Source organism: Hypanus sabinus, chromosome 12 (genome assembly GCF_030144855.1).
Source record: "Hypanus sabinus isolate sHypSab1 chromosome 12, sHypSab1.hap1, whole genome shotgun sequence".
Classification (NCBI taxonomy): domain Eukaryota; kingdom Metazoa; phylum Chordata; class Chondrichthyes; order Myliobatiformes; family Dasyatidae; genus Hypanus; species Hypanus sabinus.
This window is the reverse complement of record NC_082717.1, coordinates 59,519,150-59,537,186: the sequence shown is the minus strand read 5'-3', so window position 1 is coordinate 59,537,186 and position 18,037 is coordinate 59,519,150. Positions and strand designations below refer to the sequence as shown.

General features: G+C 44.6%; 1 protein-coding gene across 7 annotated transcripts in view; it reads left to right on the top strand.

Annotated features, from left to right (window-relative positions):
• The first annotated feature begins 2,227 nt into the window (after nt 1-2,227).
• Nucleotides 2,228-18,037, top strand: part of LOC132402920 (exportin-1) — a 64,841-nt gene continuing 49,031 nt past the window's right edge. For 2 of the 7 annotated variants that reach the window (XM_059986027.1, XM_059986028.1), the window contains exons 1-6: nt 2,228-2,370; nt 2,679-2,770; nt 4,718-4,874; nt 8,884-8,985; nt 10,907-10,981; nt 11,353-11,425. In XM_059986027.1, coding sequence (XP_059842010.1) covers nt 4,749-4,874; nt 8,884-8,985; nt 10,907-10,981; nt 11,353-11,425 — 376 coding nt within the window. In that variant the 5' untranslated portion in view covers nt 2,228-2,370; nt 2,679-2,770; nt 4,718-4,748. Of the gene's footprint in view, nt 2,371-2,678; nt 2,771-4,717; nt 4,875-7,334; nt 7,520-8,883; nt 8,986-9,020; nt 10,050-10,906; nt 10,982-11,352; nt 11,426-18,037 lie in introns of those variants that run through there. The other 5 variants (XM_059986029.1, XM_059986030.1, XM_059986032.1 and 2 more) reach the window with 5 other exon arrangements.

Sequence of the window (18,037 nt, the reverse complement as noted above, 5' to 3'; positions counted from 1 at the left end):
CTCCACCACCTAGAGCATTATCTCTTCTTGCTGGTGCCATCAGGAAAAAGGTACAGAAGCCTCAGGACGAGCTCGTACCAGCAGGTTCAAGCCCTCAACTAAAAGGCTCTTGAACAAAAGGGAATAACTACACTAATTCTACTTCAAGTTTCCTACAACCGATGATCTCACCTTAAGAACACTTTATCTCGTTATTTCATGCTCATTATTTATTGTTATTTATCTATATTTGCATTTGCACTGTTCCTTGCCCATTGATCCCATTTAGTTACTGTACTATAGATTTGCTAAATATGCCCACAGAAAAAGAATCTTAGTTGTATGTGGTGATATGTATGTACTCCAATAAAAAATTTTACTTTGAACTTTAAGATATCCTGAAAATCTGGAGTATTGTTACATGAAGTTTATTTGCGTTCCAAGTGGGTGTATGTGGCATTAAGATATAATTAATCAATGAAAAAGGATCAAAATACACCATTACATAACTGCCAGAGTTTGCAAAGCACTTGTCTCAATGCCTCACAGTTCCTGTGAGAGTCTGTCTGCAGTACCTCCTCAGCTAGTGAATTTCAGCCTTAGGCTGATGAAGAGAAAGTATTTTTGACTCACTCTATGCTCATTGGTCCATTTATGTTTTAAGTATTTCTATCTGATCATTGAGTTCAAGAGCCATGATGTAATATTGCAGTTCTATAAAACTCTGGTCAGACCACACAGAGAGTACCGTGTTTAGTTCTGATTGTCTTATTACAGAAAGGATGTGGAAGTTTAAAGAGGGTACAGAAGAGATCTACAAGGATGCAGTCACAATTAGAGAACATGTTTTATGAGAAAAGGTTGAAAGAGCAATGGATTTTCTCTTTGGAGTGAAGGAGGACGAGGTGTTATCAGCAAGATATAAGCCTTCATAATGTACTACAATGTGAGTACAGTATATAGGCATCATAGTCTGTCAGACTGTTAATTAGCCTGAGAATCCTCGTCCTTTACATTAGTGTCTTAGAGATGAGTGTGGAAAGTGAATCTATATTTAGCTTGATAAGTGGTATTTTGTTAAGCTCTGCACAGTATTTTTTAAATCAAGATGAGAAGCACAAATAGGATAGTCTTTTTCATCCAAGGTAGAAATTTCAAGAACCAGAGGGCATAGTTTTAAAGTGAGAGTGAAAATGTTCAAATGAGATGAACTGGGTAATTTTTTTTTTACACAGGAAATGGTAGGTGCCTGGAACAGACTGCCAGGGAGGTAGTGGAAACAGATATCAAAGCAGTATTTAGGAGGTATTTGGACGGATACATAAACAAGCAGGGAATGGAAGTCACAGACCAGGTGCAGGCAGATGGGATTCATAAGATGGGAATCATAGCCAGTACAAACCTGGTAGGCTGAAGAGCGTGTCTCTGTGCCATATTGTTCTACATATCCTGAACCTTCAAAGTACATTTATTATCACAGTATGGATTCCATACACAATCTTAAGATTCAACCTTGTGTTATGACTGGAGCAGTACTGAGTATTGCTGAGTATGGGATTTTTATGCATATCTCTTTGCTCTTATTCTCAATGTCTTGGCCATTTAAGGCAAGTATCCTGTGTATACTTTCTTACCCTCAGATCTCACAAGCAACAATTACAATTCTGGAGAAACCTGAGAGGGAAATGGACAGGTTCTTCATCTTAACTCAGCCCCTCTTCCTCCACAGATGTTGCTTGATCTGTTGACTTCCTCCAGCATTTTGTTTAATGCTCCAGCATCTGTAAATGTGTATACACTTTGGATAAGTGTCCTTTTTCCTCTGGAGATTTGAAGATGCGGATTCCAAAAATCCCTCTGTTCTTCCATGCTTTCACCTTGTAATCCACACTTTTGTTTCACTTCTGTAATCGTTGGAAATCTTGGAACAATACACATGAGGAACTCGGCAGCATCTGTGGGCGGGAAATAAACAGTCGACGTTTCGGGCGAGACCCTTCAGCGGGTGGCGGGCGCTTGGATCTGCAGCTTAATTTGGCGTTGTGGGCCGGTACGGTTCTGTCTGATAGCGCACGTGGGTGCTGCCCGAGCGCGGCGGAGACGGGGCTGCCAGCCGCCCCAGGGAGGCCAGGCTGCGCGGCCTGAGTGCAGCCGATCTGTCAGTGGCTACGTACGGCGCGACGTAGCGTCAGGCGGCGGGACTGCTCTGCGATACTGACGCCCTATCGGCAGAAAACTAAACCGAGATGGAATCTCCCAGTCTGAACCGGTTACAACCGGTTACTAGTTTTGCCAGAGAGGGTTTGGAGGTTGATAGTCCAGCACCGCCAGCTACAGAAACGGTCACGAAAAATGAATCGGAAGACGTAAAAAAAGATCCTTCCCAGAAAAGTAATTCAAACTAATGTCACGGCGGTTGATTTCTATTTTTTGGGGGGTAACTGGTTATAACTATTAACGCTACAGTTTAACAAAATTGCAGAAGAGAAGTGAGTGTTCTGAATTGTGACCAATTGGCACAAGTCTTGTTTTTGTTTTTTTTCCTTGCTTGAGTTTGGACCAAATCGAAAGCGATAAAAGGAAGAGGCGACCTTGTGCGTGTTCTTGTATTTTTTTAAATTCCCGCCATTTGTTTTTTCCCCCTTCTTGTCCCCTTCCCCCCTCCCTCCCGTTCAACCAAACTACTGCGTGTCGGCAAGACTTGCAAAACGTTACTGAAGTGGTGCCTGCTGGAATCCGTTCCTTTCGACTCTGGACGGCTCACAGATTAACCAAAACAAAAACCATTTGGGTGAGTGTCTCTTAAGTTTTCCGAGTCTTTAGCGCGGTCGAGGCAGCTGTGTGGAGGGAGGCCTGGCTCTCCGCTGTCACTCCGCCCGCCGAGCGGGAGGCCTGCACGACCCGAGCCCACCGCACGGAGCCGCTGTGTGTGGGGGCGGGGAAGCCGGAGGAAACACCGGCCGGTCCAGAGCGCCACTTTTCCCTTTCAAACTATTTCTGTAGATATTTAAGTTCAGCTGACTTAATGCGTCCGGCTCGTTGGGTTTGTTTAAGTCTGGAGTGGAACATTCCAGAAATAACGGCCGAGGCTTGCTGGAGGCATCAGTGCACCGAGTCACGTGATGACCTAACATGCTTCCAGTTCAGGGAGGAGACTCGTTAATTAGAAATAAGTCACAATACTACGCTGGTTTTCCCGCCGACGTTCTTTTCATTAACTTGTAATAAATTAAGCATATTACGCAGTTGACTTTTTAAATGGCACTACTCCACTGATTTCTCAGGTTATTAAGTTTTTAGTACGTTGTCAGGATCAATGCAAGTCGAGTGAACCTTGGTTTTTGTGTGGCTGCTCTTAGAGTTCTGTCAATCGTGGGATTTTTTTTATTAACCACAGAGTGTTTATATCTGTGGAAAGAGATTTTTTTTAATGACCCTTTTTTTTTAACCCTTTGCCGCGGACTTTAAAGCAGAGAGTTTATCTTCCCACAAGTAATGTCCAAAGTGGATTTCTCCATTTCACCCTCTTCCCAACTCGTTCTGTTAGAGTGAACCAATCTCATATGAGTAATGTAAATAAGGAGCTCCCAGCTGTACAAAGTATTGGTATATTTCACATACCTTGTGGACAAAAATGGTTGATAAATTTTAAGGAGATTCTCTCTAGAAGAATGAAGTGGCTGACATTTGGAATTTATTGTTAATTTTCCCCCCTTCCCCATTCTGTGTAGATCATTTTGCAACCCATTTAGTTGCTATAATTTTTTTTGTTGTAAGGGATTATGATCCAGATTATTTGTTTTTTTTTCTTTTAGTGTTCTATACTTAGAGATTTGTATAACCACCTGTTTATAAACTTCTAGTATATTTGGCACGTTTTTTTTTTGATTTTTGAGCCCTGAATTGTTATGGCTGTATAACTCAGTACTTTTCCATGGTGCTTATCACTACTGAGTCTTATCACTAACCAGCTAACACTGGCCTAGACTGGTTTATTGTATAAAGAGAGCATGAGAACAAGCCCTTTGTTACTTGCTGTGTGCCTGACCAGTACTCTGTACTTCTTTCAATATTAAAAGAAGGGTTAGATTAGTGTGAAATCAGAGTCCTGTGCAGATGTTGTTAAAACCATGCAACAATCTTTGAGTAAACATATGAAATGCTGGAGGAACTCAGTAGGTCTGGCAGCATTTATGAAACTGAATAAACAATTGCCATTTCGACCAAGACCCCTCAGGACTGCGTCTAAGACAATCTTTAAAATGTTTTTACTACTTTGATTAGATTTGAATCTTAATTTTTTTTAAATCAAAGCAGATATTCTAAAATAACTCAGCAGGGAAAAAGCAATTGCTTTTACAAATTTTGTGTTCTCAGTTACTAGTATGTACTCACTTAGTCACTATGTGCTGCTTTAACTGGAAAAATAATTAGGTTCTAAATCACTTGAGTTTTGTTTCATATTGTGTGTAATCTGCTCAACATGAAGCTTTCCTCTTATCTCAAAACATTGTCCTATTAAAACTGTATTCAAAAATGAATGTTAAATTTAAACATCAATTTTGTATGTTAACATAGTGAATCTGTAATGATGCAACCGGCAATGGTGACAAGCAATATTCTGGTTTGGAGGCTGGTAATTTAGCTGTCTTGTCTACTTAGTTTATGCAATGATTAATTACTACTGTGTACTTAACAGAAAAATTCTAACATCTTTTTCTCTTTCTCTTTCATTTAGGAATTACAGGTTTTTTTTCTTGCAGTAATCTATGCCAGCCATAATGACAATTTTAGCAGACCATGCAGCTCGTCAGCTGCTGGACTTCACTCAAAAACTTGATATAAACCTCCTGGACAATGTAGTAAATTGTCTATACCATGGAGAAGGCGCACAGGTAACAATTAGATATACTCAATTTAAATCCAGAATTAATACAAATTTATTTTAAAATGAACTATTTGTTCATAGTGAGTTGAGGAAGTGCTTATAGATACATTGATGAATTGTCAGATGATTTCTGAAGAAACAATTTTTTTTCTGTTTTTATAAAGAAGGGCTTTTTAGACTGTTTGTTTATCTTTGGATCAAAATTGAGTAAGTTATGGCTCTTAGCTTGTTTATCCAGGGTAATTTTAAAAAGGGTGAGGATTGCTGCCTTTTCAAGAGTAACCGTCGGTCAGCCAGCAGCATTAGTCTAGGGAAGATAATCTCTGGCCCCACCAAGTGTGTGAATTCTGAGGTTCTAAAGCTCTTGTTTGTGTGGATGCTACGTGATGTGTGATCCTGTTACAGATCAGAAACACAAAACAACTGACAGTACACCATATGCAGTTAAGTGGTTTAGCTTTATAATTCTTAAATTGATGAGAGGGTTAGTAAAGAACAAAAAGAAAGGGGCACATTTTAATGAAACAGTCTAATGTGCATGTTGGAACTCACAGTTTCCCTTCTGGTGGTCCTCCCTTGACTTCCCATGGGCTTTTCGACTCCTGGTCCACTCTTTTCGGGCGTCTACAACCTCTCGTTTCAGGCATCTTATCTCTTCATCTTCCTCTGAACAAAAGACTCAGTTGGATGGTGCACATTAACTCTATTCCTAACCCAAACACTGCTGCTACAGGAAAACCATTACATTAGCAGTGAAACCTTTCCCATGGTGTTATTCAAGCAATGAGCATATCCATATTCCATATTTATTTTCATCAGTTAGGACAAATAATATAAAAGTTGTGTGTATTTGTGTGGTCACCGCTTTGCAGAAAGGCTTGGGTGCAAAAATATTCACTAGGTTGTTGCCTGCAATTAGTATTAACTATAAGGGGAGGTGGGACAAGCTTGAATTGTCTTTGTTCAGGCATCAGAAGCTGAGATGTTACCTCAATGTTTAGATAAGGTAGATTTAATACATTCTATTCTCTTAGAATTATGTATCTTTCCTGAAGTTGTTTTCTGCTCTTTTGTTTTTGTTTGTGCTGAGCATTTTGATTGCCACTTCAGATGCTTTCCCACTACCAACCTTTCCACTAGCCAGGTTCATTCTCCAACACTACTATTCATGGCCATTGTCCACTGATAAAGTTCAACATACAAATTATTTTGATCATGTTTCAGCAGTGACTATTAAATTATTCTGTTCATTTCTATTTGTGCTGTTGGTTCATTTTCTTTATTTCCTTGATTCTTTGTTATAATGTATTAATCACAAATTACATTTTCCCCTTCTGCCCTCCAGACTCTTTATGAAATACTAACCTTAAATGTAAAATTTTGTTTCTTTAGCTGTTGGGTCTATGGTCAAATTCCTGACCCACGACATTTAAATTCCCTCTCATTGCAGCAGCAATTTTCCATTGGAGGGTATTGATTCTGACCCTATTGAACTGAAATCCATCTAATTGCTATGGTTCTTCTCCATCCAGTCCTCTTGCCCCCAAATGCAACATGTATAATTTGAAATCCTCCCTCCTGTGCCTCGTTCAGCCTGCGGTAGTCGCCGCATGGTCTCCAGCCCCATGTTGCTTTGGGCACCATATGCAGCGGGGAGGCACATGGGCTGTTGGACTGCCGTATGATCCCTAAGTCCTCCATCCTCTTAAGCTCCTCCTTCGTCAGTCAGAGCTTGTCCGGGGGAAGCCTTCGAGCAGGGGCTTGGAGGGGTTGTCCTTGTGTCGGGATGTGGCACTGTACGCTGTGTCTGGGCATGGCTGCCATGAACTGCGTTGCCAGAACCGATGGGGAAATCCGCCAGGACTCTGTTGTACTCGTTGTCAGACAGCGTGATGGAGTCCAGGTGTGGGGCCGGCAACTGAGCTTCACCCAGGGAGAGTGTTTGAAAAGTCTCAGCGTGGACCAGACTTGCAGGTTGATCAGTAGGCTGTGAGCTTGCAAAAAATCTGCTCCTGGGAGTGGTTGGGCTACGGCGGCCAGTGTGAAGTCCCACGTGAACCTGCTGTAGCCGCACTGTACAGGTGCCGTAGGTCCTTACTGTGCTGCCGTTCGCGGCCCTCAGGGTGGGACCCAGTTCTCTGTTGCAGGTGTCGTAACTCGTCGGAGGTAGGACGCTGATCTCTGGTCCGGTGTCAACCAAAAAGCAGCGTCCCGACTGCTTGTCCCAGACATACAGGAGGCTATCCCGATGGCCAGCCGCCATAGCCATCAGTGGCGGCTGGCCCTGGTGTTTCCCAGGAACTTGCAGGGCAGGCTACAGCGGCGGGCTTCTGCGCCCCACCGCTGGTGGTAGAAGCACCATTGTTCGTTGGTCTCCTCACCCCTGCCTCTGGGGTTAGTGGGCTCTGCAGTCGGGCCTGGTGATCTGTGCGACGGATGCCCCACTCTCCTTCTTGGCTTTCCACAGCACGTCTGCCTGGACCGCCACCTTCCGGGGGTCGCTGAAATCCGCGTCGGACTGCAGCAGGCGTATGTCCTCGGGCAGCTGCTCCAGGAACGCCTGTTTAACCTTGAGGCAGGGTTTGTGTCCTCCGGCCAGGGAGAGCATCTTGTTCATCAAAGCCGACAGCAGCTGTCTCCCAAACCATCCAGGTGCAGTAAGCGGGCAGCTCGCTCGTGCCATGAGAGTCCGAAAGTCCTTATGAGCAGGGCTTTGAATTCTGTGTATTTGCCATCCTCCGGGGGCAACTGTATGAACGTCTCAACCTGGGGGGCTGTCTTCTGGTTGAGGGAGCTCACCACGTTGTAATAACGTGTAGAATCTGAGGTTATCTGCTGAATGTGGAATTGGGCTTCTTCTTGCTGGAACCATAGGTGAGGTCGCAGCGTCCAGAAGCTTGGCAGTTTTAACAAAACTGCGTGTACAGATGCGGCGTCGTTCATCTCCGGTCCAAATATCGTTTGGGCCGTTGGGGTCACCAATTGTAGCGGTGTGCTACACGCAGCGCTGAAATAACGACACATAGTCGATGAGCTGCAGTTACAAAAGAGATTTATTCAAACTTCGCGGCCTCACTTTAAAGCCTTCCTGATCCCGCCCTCCCCGAGCGGGAATGTTGTAGGGGGCGCATATTCACAGTTCTGTCCCGCGCACGGGCTTTTCCCCTTGCTGGTGAAGCAGACTTGGTGCCCTTTTTGGGACTGGCTTCAATGCCGGCGCGCGCCACTTTGTGAGCCGGTTCAAGTGCGCTGGGAAGTGGGTCGCTACAATGTTTTATTTAGCCAGGCATTTTGGAAGGGGGGGAATTTACAAGGGGTGATTGATAAGTTTGTGGCCTAAGGTAGAAGGAGTCAATTTTAGAAAACCTAGCACATTTATTTTTCAATGTAATTCCCTCCAACATGTACACACTTAGTCCAGCAGTCGTGGAGCATGTGGATCCCTTCTTCGTAGAAGTGGTTCATAGCAGGGGTGATTGATAAGTTCGTGGCCTAAGGTAGAAGGAAATGGTTTATACAGCTCTTGTTACATGCAAGTGCAGTTCAACTCTTGAGTGAAAATGCAGAAAGTTTGAAGTTAACTCATCTCCTTCTACGTTAGGCCACAATCTTATCAATCACCCCATGCTATGGACCTTCTGGAGGTCCAAGGCGCCGACTTCTACAAATAAAGGATCCATATGCCCCACGACCGCTGGACTAAGTGTGTAAATGTAGGAAAAATAAATGTGCTCAGTTTTCTAGAATTGACTCCTTCTGCATTAGGCCATGAACTTATCAATCAACCCTCGCATTTAAAAACCAGTATACTTACTAGACATTAAACTCTGCCTTCCATTGTTTTAGCAACCTGGGCTTTTGAAGAAGTTGTCAATTTTGTTTTGGTTTATTTGTTTAGATTAATGTTAGAATTGCTGTAAAGAAGACACTAATTATTTAATATTGTGATGATTAAATGTATGATTTTTGTTGGAGGGGATCTGATTCCAAATAACTTTAGATTTTTTTCCTGATAGCAAAGAATGGCTCAAGAGGTTTTAACTCATTTAAAGGAGCATCCTGACGCATGGACAAGAGTTGATACTATTTTGGAGTATTCACAAAATATGAATACCAAAGTAAGTGAAATATTTGAGAAGAAATCTTAATATGAATCTTTAAATTAAACTTTGAGCAAGACAGTCAACAAATTTATATTGTTTCAGTGTTGGTTTTGGTTCTGCTTTAGTTGTTTGGCAATTTGGCAACTAGGTATAATTTGAAATACTAGGAGTGGTGGAAACATCTGTACAGAGGAGACAACGTTTTGATTTCAATTTCTGAGCAGAAGAAGCTTGTCATATTGGTATGAAAAGATATTATGAGCACAGTTTGCTTACATATTGTGTTAATAGGGTGGGGTTTTATCTTTTTAAATATAATCAGTTTTGATCAAATGTTTCTGATTATTAGCCCAGTATAGTTAAATTTGAATCATTTTGGACTTTTGCGTCCAGAATATTTTCTTGATAGAAGCATCAGCACTAATTTTCAGAAAGTTTTGAGGTAAACAATTGGTGAATTGGTCAATATCTCATGCATCTTTAACAAATATGATTATAATGCATCTCATTTTACTTGCTAGTGAGGATCTAGTACAAGTGTTTGAAATTGACATAAACCTATTAAATTTCATTGGCATTACATTACTAATTTTAGTTTGGAATCCACAGTAACTGCTGTGTTTAAATTTTAAAAGTTGTTATTGAAGCTGAATTTCATCTGTACAGGACTTCCTCAAAGTTCTGACCGAATTTTAGTGAAGGTGTTTGCCTTGTTTTCTTGCCTGTTACATTGTTTTGTTACTGACAGTTATTACTAATTTTTAAGCTGATTTGTCAACAGTATTTATAAAACTCAAAATTGTATCTTGTGACAAATGAGATGATTAGAGGAACAGAGCAAACTGAAGGTAAAGAATCTCTTGCATACCTAAATTTAAAAGCATTTGGTGCTAAATTTTATGCGCTGACATTTGGCTTTACAACAGTTTTATGCAATCACTATTTTAGTATTTTTATTCAAACTGTAATGTTATTTGACATTAATCATAATGTTCCATTATGTTGATTGTAATAGGAAGAAAAGGGGTGTCTTCCTGTGCAACTGACACAGCTAGGCTTTGACGGCAGGCCTCCACAAGGTCTACCCTTTTGTTTCCCTTTAACTGAATTCTGTTCATCGATGACTTTGTTTTAAGGGGATGGGTTAAGAGGTATAATAAACAGGCTGAGGTAAAAATTAGACAATGTAATATGAATTATTTCTTCTGTAGGGATCAGTATTTTCTGTTGCCTTTATTCTTTTGCACATCAATAAATTATTTTTGGACTTATGCAATTTTGGCATGAATGGTCTTCTCCAAAATATAACCAGCTTTATAGCTGCTATCCATGTTCCTTACAGATTTAGTGGTTAAGTTTGAAGTTTTTCCTCAAATGTCATATCGTCACAATCCCAAATGAAGTGTACAACTTCGGTATCTAAATTTATTTGCTATTGTGCACTACAAAATTGCTGTATATAGTTAGTTAAATCTCTCCCTTGCCATTGTTTATTTTTCCTTTTTGATGTTGGTGATGCAACCTATTCTGCTATAGCAAGTGCATGAAACTTCATATTCCTCTTGACCTCATTGCTTGTGTTGTGATAGTAGGGAGGAATGGAAGTGGAAAATTTTATGTTGCCCATAGTTAAAGCATGCTGGTGAACTGCTGTGTTGTGCAATCTTTTAATCTTTCAATATCTAATTTCTTCCTTGGTCTTGTAGATTTATTAAGTAATTTATGTACAGATTATTTATTTTTAATTTAAGAAAACGATGATTTTCTGATGCTGAAGCCTAAAATAGGAAAACATATTGCTTCACTTCCAATGCACTTTTTTCACATTGTTTTTTAAAATTTTTTTTATTAAACACCTGATCCCTATAGTTGAAATAGGATATAACATCAAATAAATAGTAACTTTTGTTATACACACTAATGGATCTTGAATTAGGGTGACTGGGAAATTGGAAACTACACTGCAAATGAGTCTGTGGGCTGTCTTGCTGTTCCTGAAGAGCAACACCAGGTAGTTACAAGAAAACATGTTCACTGTTGAAACACCATATTTTAGGTCTTAATTACTGTTGAGCTAGACTTGATACATTATTAACTGGTGCAAGCCCTGATCAACAGCAGGACTGCTTGACAGTTCGATTATGTTAAAATTTGTAGTTTTGTGCAAGTGAAGAAAACAATTGCATGAAATCTTAATTCTCACATGTAAAGTACTGTAGTAGATTAGATTTTGTGTCTTGGTTTATAATAACTTAAAAGAGCTGATTTTGATTGTACATGAGAAGTAGCAGGCAAGCATTTTGTGAAAATGTGGCTTATAGTCATGAATATTTGAGAGACTCTATTTTCAGATTTTCATGTTACTTTATCATCTCATTACAGTACTACGCTCTGCAAATCTTGGAAAATGTAATAAAAACTAGATGGAAGATCCTCCCTAGAAATCAATGTGAAGGTAAGTGATCAGAATTAATGTTCCCCATGCTTGGTATGCAACATTTGGAACACTGTGACTACTTTTCCTACTTCTGAAATCAGTGAGCTTTTGAAAGACGAGAAAACACTGATGCTTGAAGATTGTGGGTGATCTGAACTCTCTGAAAAGGGAATTGATTACTATGGAATACATGAGCACAAATGCAGATGACTGAATTTGGTTGGGGGTGTTGTGTAGGTATGTCTTTTTTCAAAATTGGGCTGAACTAAAGAAGGCAGTGCATATGTTTGATCAAGAAGACTATAAGAACAAGGAGTTGCAGCTGTTAAATATTAAGATATAATACAAAGAAAATAATGTAAGGTAATAACTATAAACTATAGATTTATTACATTGGAGGGGTAACTGAGACCTTCCTGTGAGAGCCTAATGAAGGAAGTCCCTCCAGCTGCTTGAACCTAAGGTTGGGATTTCCAAGCTTGCAGTGTCGTATAAGAGAAGCTGTGTGTGCCTTGGTTCATATTTTCCAGAATGTGGTTATCCCCTGGTCAAGGTTTACAATTGTAAGCTGGCTATGTCAAAAGTCGGGTAGTGCAATAGTCATTTGGGATATGCATGTCTAAACATTAAGATGAGTGCAGTTGACAACACCTTTAGTGTAATCCCAAACACAGCATGGGTGAGAACATTAGGTTAAAAATGCAAGTGTTAATGAAGATGCATATTTGTTGGGGGTGGGGAAGGGAATGTCTATTTATGTAATTGAGTGTAAATTTCATGTTGACGTTTTGCTGACATAGTAAAAAAACATTTGGAGAAGGTTCAGAGTGAGGACAGAAGAGGAGCCATAAGTTGTGGTTTGTTAGAATTGGTTACAGGAATAGAGTTTTGATTCTTAAGTCATTGTGTCATGAGCTTGGGAGGTTGAAAAGTAATCCAATGATCTCTGTATTTCTCCACATGCTAATCAGATTGGAAGTGGGAAGCTTGATACAGCTATAAAAATTTGATGCAGGAAGTAGGGGAATGAGTTCTTGGACATTGGGACTCAATGTCCTGGTAGTGGGGGGCTCTTTGGTTGGGAAGAATTTTGACTCTTGTCTGCAAGCAGACAATGCCAATCTATGAAAGTAGAAAATAGGACTTGGGTCCATATAGAAATAAATGAATAAATAAGTAGCACACACTGTAGGATGAATAATGTTGGAGGTAAATAAAAATTCTGTAGTAGTATGATGTAATGATGATATATGAAACTGCTCAAAATAAAACTGGATTGGACACTATCAGGAGGGATATTAATGAAGGCCTTGTGTTGTATAGGAACGATCTCATCTGAGTTATTCCATTACTCAGCAGAGAACAAGGAGGCTATCATGGCACTGGGGAGGGTGGTTCTTTAACAAGTTAGTGAAGTAATTAAAGTATGATATAGGAGCAAATCTGCATATTTTTTAAGCAAATCTCATACAGTTGAAAGATTCCAGTTATTCTTATTTTCTCGATCGGCAAGGTTTTGGGAAAAGACAAGGTGGCAGGAGGAGGAGGAGAATACTTTCTGAAATATTTAGAAGAGCTGATTTCTAGCCCATTATGATGAGGGTGATGTTGGATCTGGTTTTAAGATGGGTGAGCTGCTGGGAAGCAATGATTGACCTACTGTATTTAGATTTTAAACAAGTAGGAATTCTAATCTGATGAAATACCTAACATCATTGGGATGAAGTAGAATCTGGGCAAGGTGAAGTGGAATCGAATTTGGCAAAGCACAGTTATGAAACATTAGATGGCATTTAATTGTCGCTGGTTGTATTTTCTACAAGGGGAAAGATGAAAGAGCTAGAGCCTGATTACCACGGTGAGAGTGGATGATAGAAAGAAAAATTCTTGCCAGATAAGCTCTAGTAAATATCCAGGTTGAAGATGATTAAAATCAGGTGTAATATCACTGGCATAAGTATTGAATGAAATTTATTGTTTTGTGGCAACTATATATGGGGGGGGGGGGGGAGTGAGGCAGTGTTTCTGAGTTTATTGTCCATTCAGACATCTGATGGCAGAGAAGAAGAAGCTGTTCGTGAAACATTGAGTGTGTACTCAATGTACTCAAACATTAAGCTCATGTACCACCTTGATGGTAGCAATGAGAAGAGGGCGTGTCCTGGATAATGGGAGTCCTTTATGATGGATGCCGCCTTTTTGAGGCATCGTCTTTGAAGATGTCTTGATGTTGGGGAGGCTAGTGCCCTTGATGGAGTTGGCAGAGTTTAGAACTTGCTGCAGCTTTTTTCAATCCTTTGCTGTGGCTCCTCCATACCAGATGTGATGCAACCAGTTACAATGCTGTCCATGGTACATCTGTGGAAATTTGCGAGTGTCATTGATGTCATACCAAGTTTCCTCAAATTCCACATGATTGATTTTCAGCGATGTTGACACCCAGGAACTTGAGACTGCTCACTCTTTCCACTGCTGATCCCTCAATAGGAACTGATGTGTATTCCTTTGTCTTCCCCTTCCTGAAATCCGCAATCAGTTTCTTTGTCTTATTGAGGTATTGAAAATGGAAAAATAATACGATCAAAGAGGGGTTTGAGAAAAAGGCAAGTGTATAAAAGGAACCCAAAAGTCTTCTGAACATATGAGTTTGTGGTTAAAATGGACTGTGGAGAAATAAGGTACTGTAGCGGTGTGCTACACGCAGCGCTAAAATAATGACACGGAGTCGGTAAACTGCAATTAAAGATGATTTTATTCGAACTTCACAGCCTTGCTTTAAAGCCTCCCTCATCCCGTCCTCCCCGGGCGCGGATGCTCTAAGGGACACGTACTTACAAACCTCCGCAGGCTTTTTTCCTTTGTTGCGGACCTGGCCTTTGTGCCTGCGCGCTGGCTATTTGTGAGCCAGTTCGAGTGTGCTAGGAAGTGGGTCGCCACATAACCCCCCCCCCCCCCCCAGAACCAGCGATACAACCCCCAATGTCCACAGTCTGGGCCGGACCCTGTTTGGGAGGTTGGCCTCTGCGCCGCGGTGCCGGAAACTCGACTGGTTGCACCAGGTCCACATGGGCCGGTTTGAGTCGGTCCACCGTGAAAACCTCCTCTCTCCCCCCAACGTCCAGCACAAACGTGGACCCGTTGTTCCTGAGCACCGTGAACGGCCCTCGTAGGGCCAATGCCCGCCCTGTCATACAAACACAAACTTACAGTTCTGCAGGTCTTTGGGTACGTAGGTCGGGTTCTGCCCATGTTGCGAAGTGGGTATGGGGGCCAGGTCACCGAGCCTCTCGCGTAGTCTGCCCAGGACTGCTGCGAGTTCTTCCTCTTGCCCCCTTGGGGCTGGTATGAACTCCCCGGGGACGACCAGGGGTGCGCCATACACCAACTCGGCTGACGAGGCGTGCAGATTGTCTTTGGGCGCCGTGCAGATGCCGAGTAGGACCCAGGGAAGCTCGTCCGCCCAGTTAGCTCCTCGCAGGTGGGCCATGAGAGCCGACTTTAGGTGACGGTGGAAACGCTCCAGTAGTCCATTCGACTGTGGGTGGTAGGCAGTGGTGTGGTGCAGCTGTGTCCCCAAAAGGCTGGCCATAGCTGACCACAGGCTGGAGGTGAACTGGGCGCCTCTGTCAGAGGTAATGTGGGCCGGTACACCAAAGCGGGACACCCAGGTGGCGATCAGTGCCCGGGCGCAAGATTCGGAGGTGGTGTCCATGAGCAGGATCGCCTCTGACCACAATAGTCAGGAGGTGCCGCGCTCTGCGCGACACTGGCAGGGGGCCCACGATATCCACGTGAATGTGGTCGAAACGCTGGTGGGTGGGGGGGGAACTGCTGCGGCAGAGCTTTGGTGTGCCGCTGCACCTTGGCCGTCTGGCAGTGCATGCACGTTCTGGCCCATTCACTGACCTGCTTGCGGAGTCTGTGTCAAACGAACCAGTTGGCTACCAGCCGGACAGTTGTCCTGATGGAGGGGTGCACTAAGTTATGAATGGAGTCGAAAACACAGCGCCGCCAGTTTGCTGGGACGACGGGACGGGGCTGGCCGGTGGCGACGTCACAGAGTAGGGTCTTCTCACCTGGGCCTACGGGGAGGTCCTGGAGCTGCAAGCCAGAGACTGTGGTTCTGTAACTCGGGATCTCCTCGTCTGCCTGCTGCGCCTCTGCCAGCGCCTCAAAGTCTACCCCTTGGGAAAGGGCATGAATGTTAGGGCGAGAGAGAGCGTCCGCCACGACATTGTCCTTACCCGAGACGTGCCGGACATCCGTCGTGTATTCAGAGATGTAGGACAGATGGTGCTGCTGGCGGGACGACCAGGGATCAGACACCTTCGTGAACGTAAAGGTAAGTGGCTTGTGGTCCATGAACGTGGTGAAGGGCCTACCTTCTAAGAAGTACCTGAAATGCCGGATTGCCAGGTATAGCGCCAACAGTTCCCGGTCGAAAGCACTGTATTTGAGCTCGGGTGGCCACAGGTGTTTGCTGAAAAACGCCAGGGGTTGCCAGAGCCCCTCGATGAGTTGTTCCAGCACCCCACCGACTGCCGTGTTAGATGCGTCCACTGTGAGGGCGGTAGGGACGTCCATTTGGGTGCACTAGCATCACAGCATTTGCCAAGGCTTCCTTCGTTTGAATGAAAGCAGCAGTGGACTCCTCGTCCCAGGCAATGTCCTTGCCCGGACCCGACAGCAGGGCGAATAGGGGGCGCATGATTCGGGCAGCTGAAGGGAGGAAGCGGTGGTAGAAATTGACCATACCTATGAATTCCTGAAGGCCTTTGATCGTGGTGGGTCGGGGGAAATGGCAGACCGCATCTACCTTAGAGGGCAGAGGGGTTGCCCCGTCTTTAGTAATCCTGTGGCCCAGGAAGTCAATGGTGTTGAGCCCGAACTGGCATTTGGCCGGGTTGATAGTTAGACCGTATTCACTCAGTTGGGCGTAGAGTTGACGGAGGTGGGACGGATGCTCCTGACGACTGCTGCTGGCTATGAGAATGTCGTCCAAATAGATGAATGCGAAGTCCAGGTCCCGTCCCACCGCGTCCATTAACCACTGGAACGTCTGTGCGGCATTCTTCAGGCCGAACGGCATGCGGAGGAACTCGAAAAGGCCGAACGGGGTGATGAGAGCCGTTTTGGGGGCGTCGTCCGGATGCATCGGGATTTGATGGTATCCCCGGACGAGGTCTACCTTGGAGAAGATCCGTGCGCCGTGCAGGTTTGCTGCAAAGTCCTGAATGTGAGGCACGGTAGTGGTCCGGTATGGTAGCCTCGTTCAGCCTGCGGTAGTCGCCGCACGGTCTCCAGCCCCCTGTCGCTTTGGGCACCATGTGCAGGGGGGAGGCCCATGGGCTGTCGGACCGCCAGATGATCCCCAATTCCTCCATCCTCTTGAACTCCTCCTTCGCCAGTCGGAGCTTGTCCGGGGGAAGCCGCCGAGCATGGGCGTGGAGGGGTGGTCCCTGGGCCGGGATGTGGTGCTGTACGCCGTGTCAGGGCATGGCTGCTGTGAACTGCGGTGCCAGAACCGATGGGAAATCCGCAGGACTCTGGTGAAGTCGTTGTCAGACAGCGTGATGGAGCCGAGGTGTGGGGCTGGCAACTGGGCGTCTCCCAGGGAGAACGTCTGCAAGGTCTCGGCATGGACCAGCCTCTGCCTTGGCAGGTCGACCAGCAGGCTGTGAGCCCGCAAAAAATCCGCGCCCAGAAGCAGTTGGGCTACGGCGGCCAGTGTGAAGTCCCACGTGAACAGGCTGGAGCCGAACTGTAGCGGCATCGTACGGGTGCCGTAGGTCCTTACCGTGCTGCCGTTCACGGCCCTCAGGGGGGGACCCAGTGCCCTGTGCGGGTGTCGTAACTTGTCGGAGGTAAGACGCTGATCTCGGCACGGGTGTCAACCAAAAAACGGCGTCCCAACCTCTTGTCCCACACATGCAGGAGGCTATCCCAACGGCCAGCCGCCGTAGCCATCAGCAGCGGCTGGCCCTGGCATTTCCTGGGAACTGGCAGGGTGGGCGACAACGGTAGGCTTCTGCGCCCCACCGCTGGTGGTAGAAACACCAGTGTTCGTTGGGCTCCCCACCCCTGCCTCTGGGGCTAGCAGGCTCTGCGGCCGGGCCTGGACTAGTTTGCTGCTGGGAGCGTGGCCTGTTGATCTGTGCGATGGACGCCCCACTCACCTTCTTGGCGTTCCACAGCAAGTCCGCCTGGGCTGCCACCTTCTGGGAGTCGCTGAAATCCGTGATGGATGGCAGCAAGCGTTTGTTCTCGGGCATCTGCTCCAGGAATGCCTGCTCAAACATGAGGCAGGGTGTGTGTCCGCTGGCCAAAGACAACATCTCATTCAGTAAAGCCTATGGAGGTCTGTCTCCCAAGCCATCCAGGCGCAGTAAGCGGGCAGCCCGCTCGCGCCGTGAGAGTCCGAAAGTCCTTAGGAGCAGGGCTTTGAATTCCGTGTACTTGCTGTCCGCCGGGGGAGACTGTACAAACTCCGCAACCTGGGCCGCTGTGTCCTGGTCGAGGGAGCTCACCATGTAGTAGTAACGTGTGACCTCTGAGGTTATCTGCTGTACGTGGAATTGGGCTTCTGCTTGCTGGAACCATAGGTGAGGTCGCAGCATCCAGAAGCTTGGC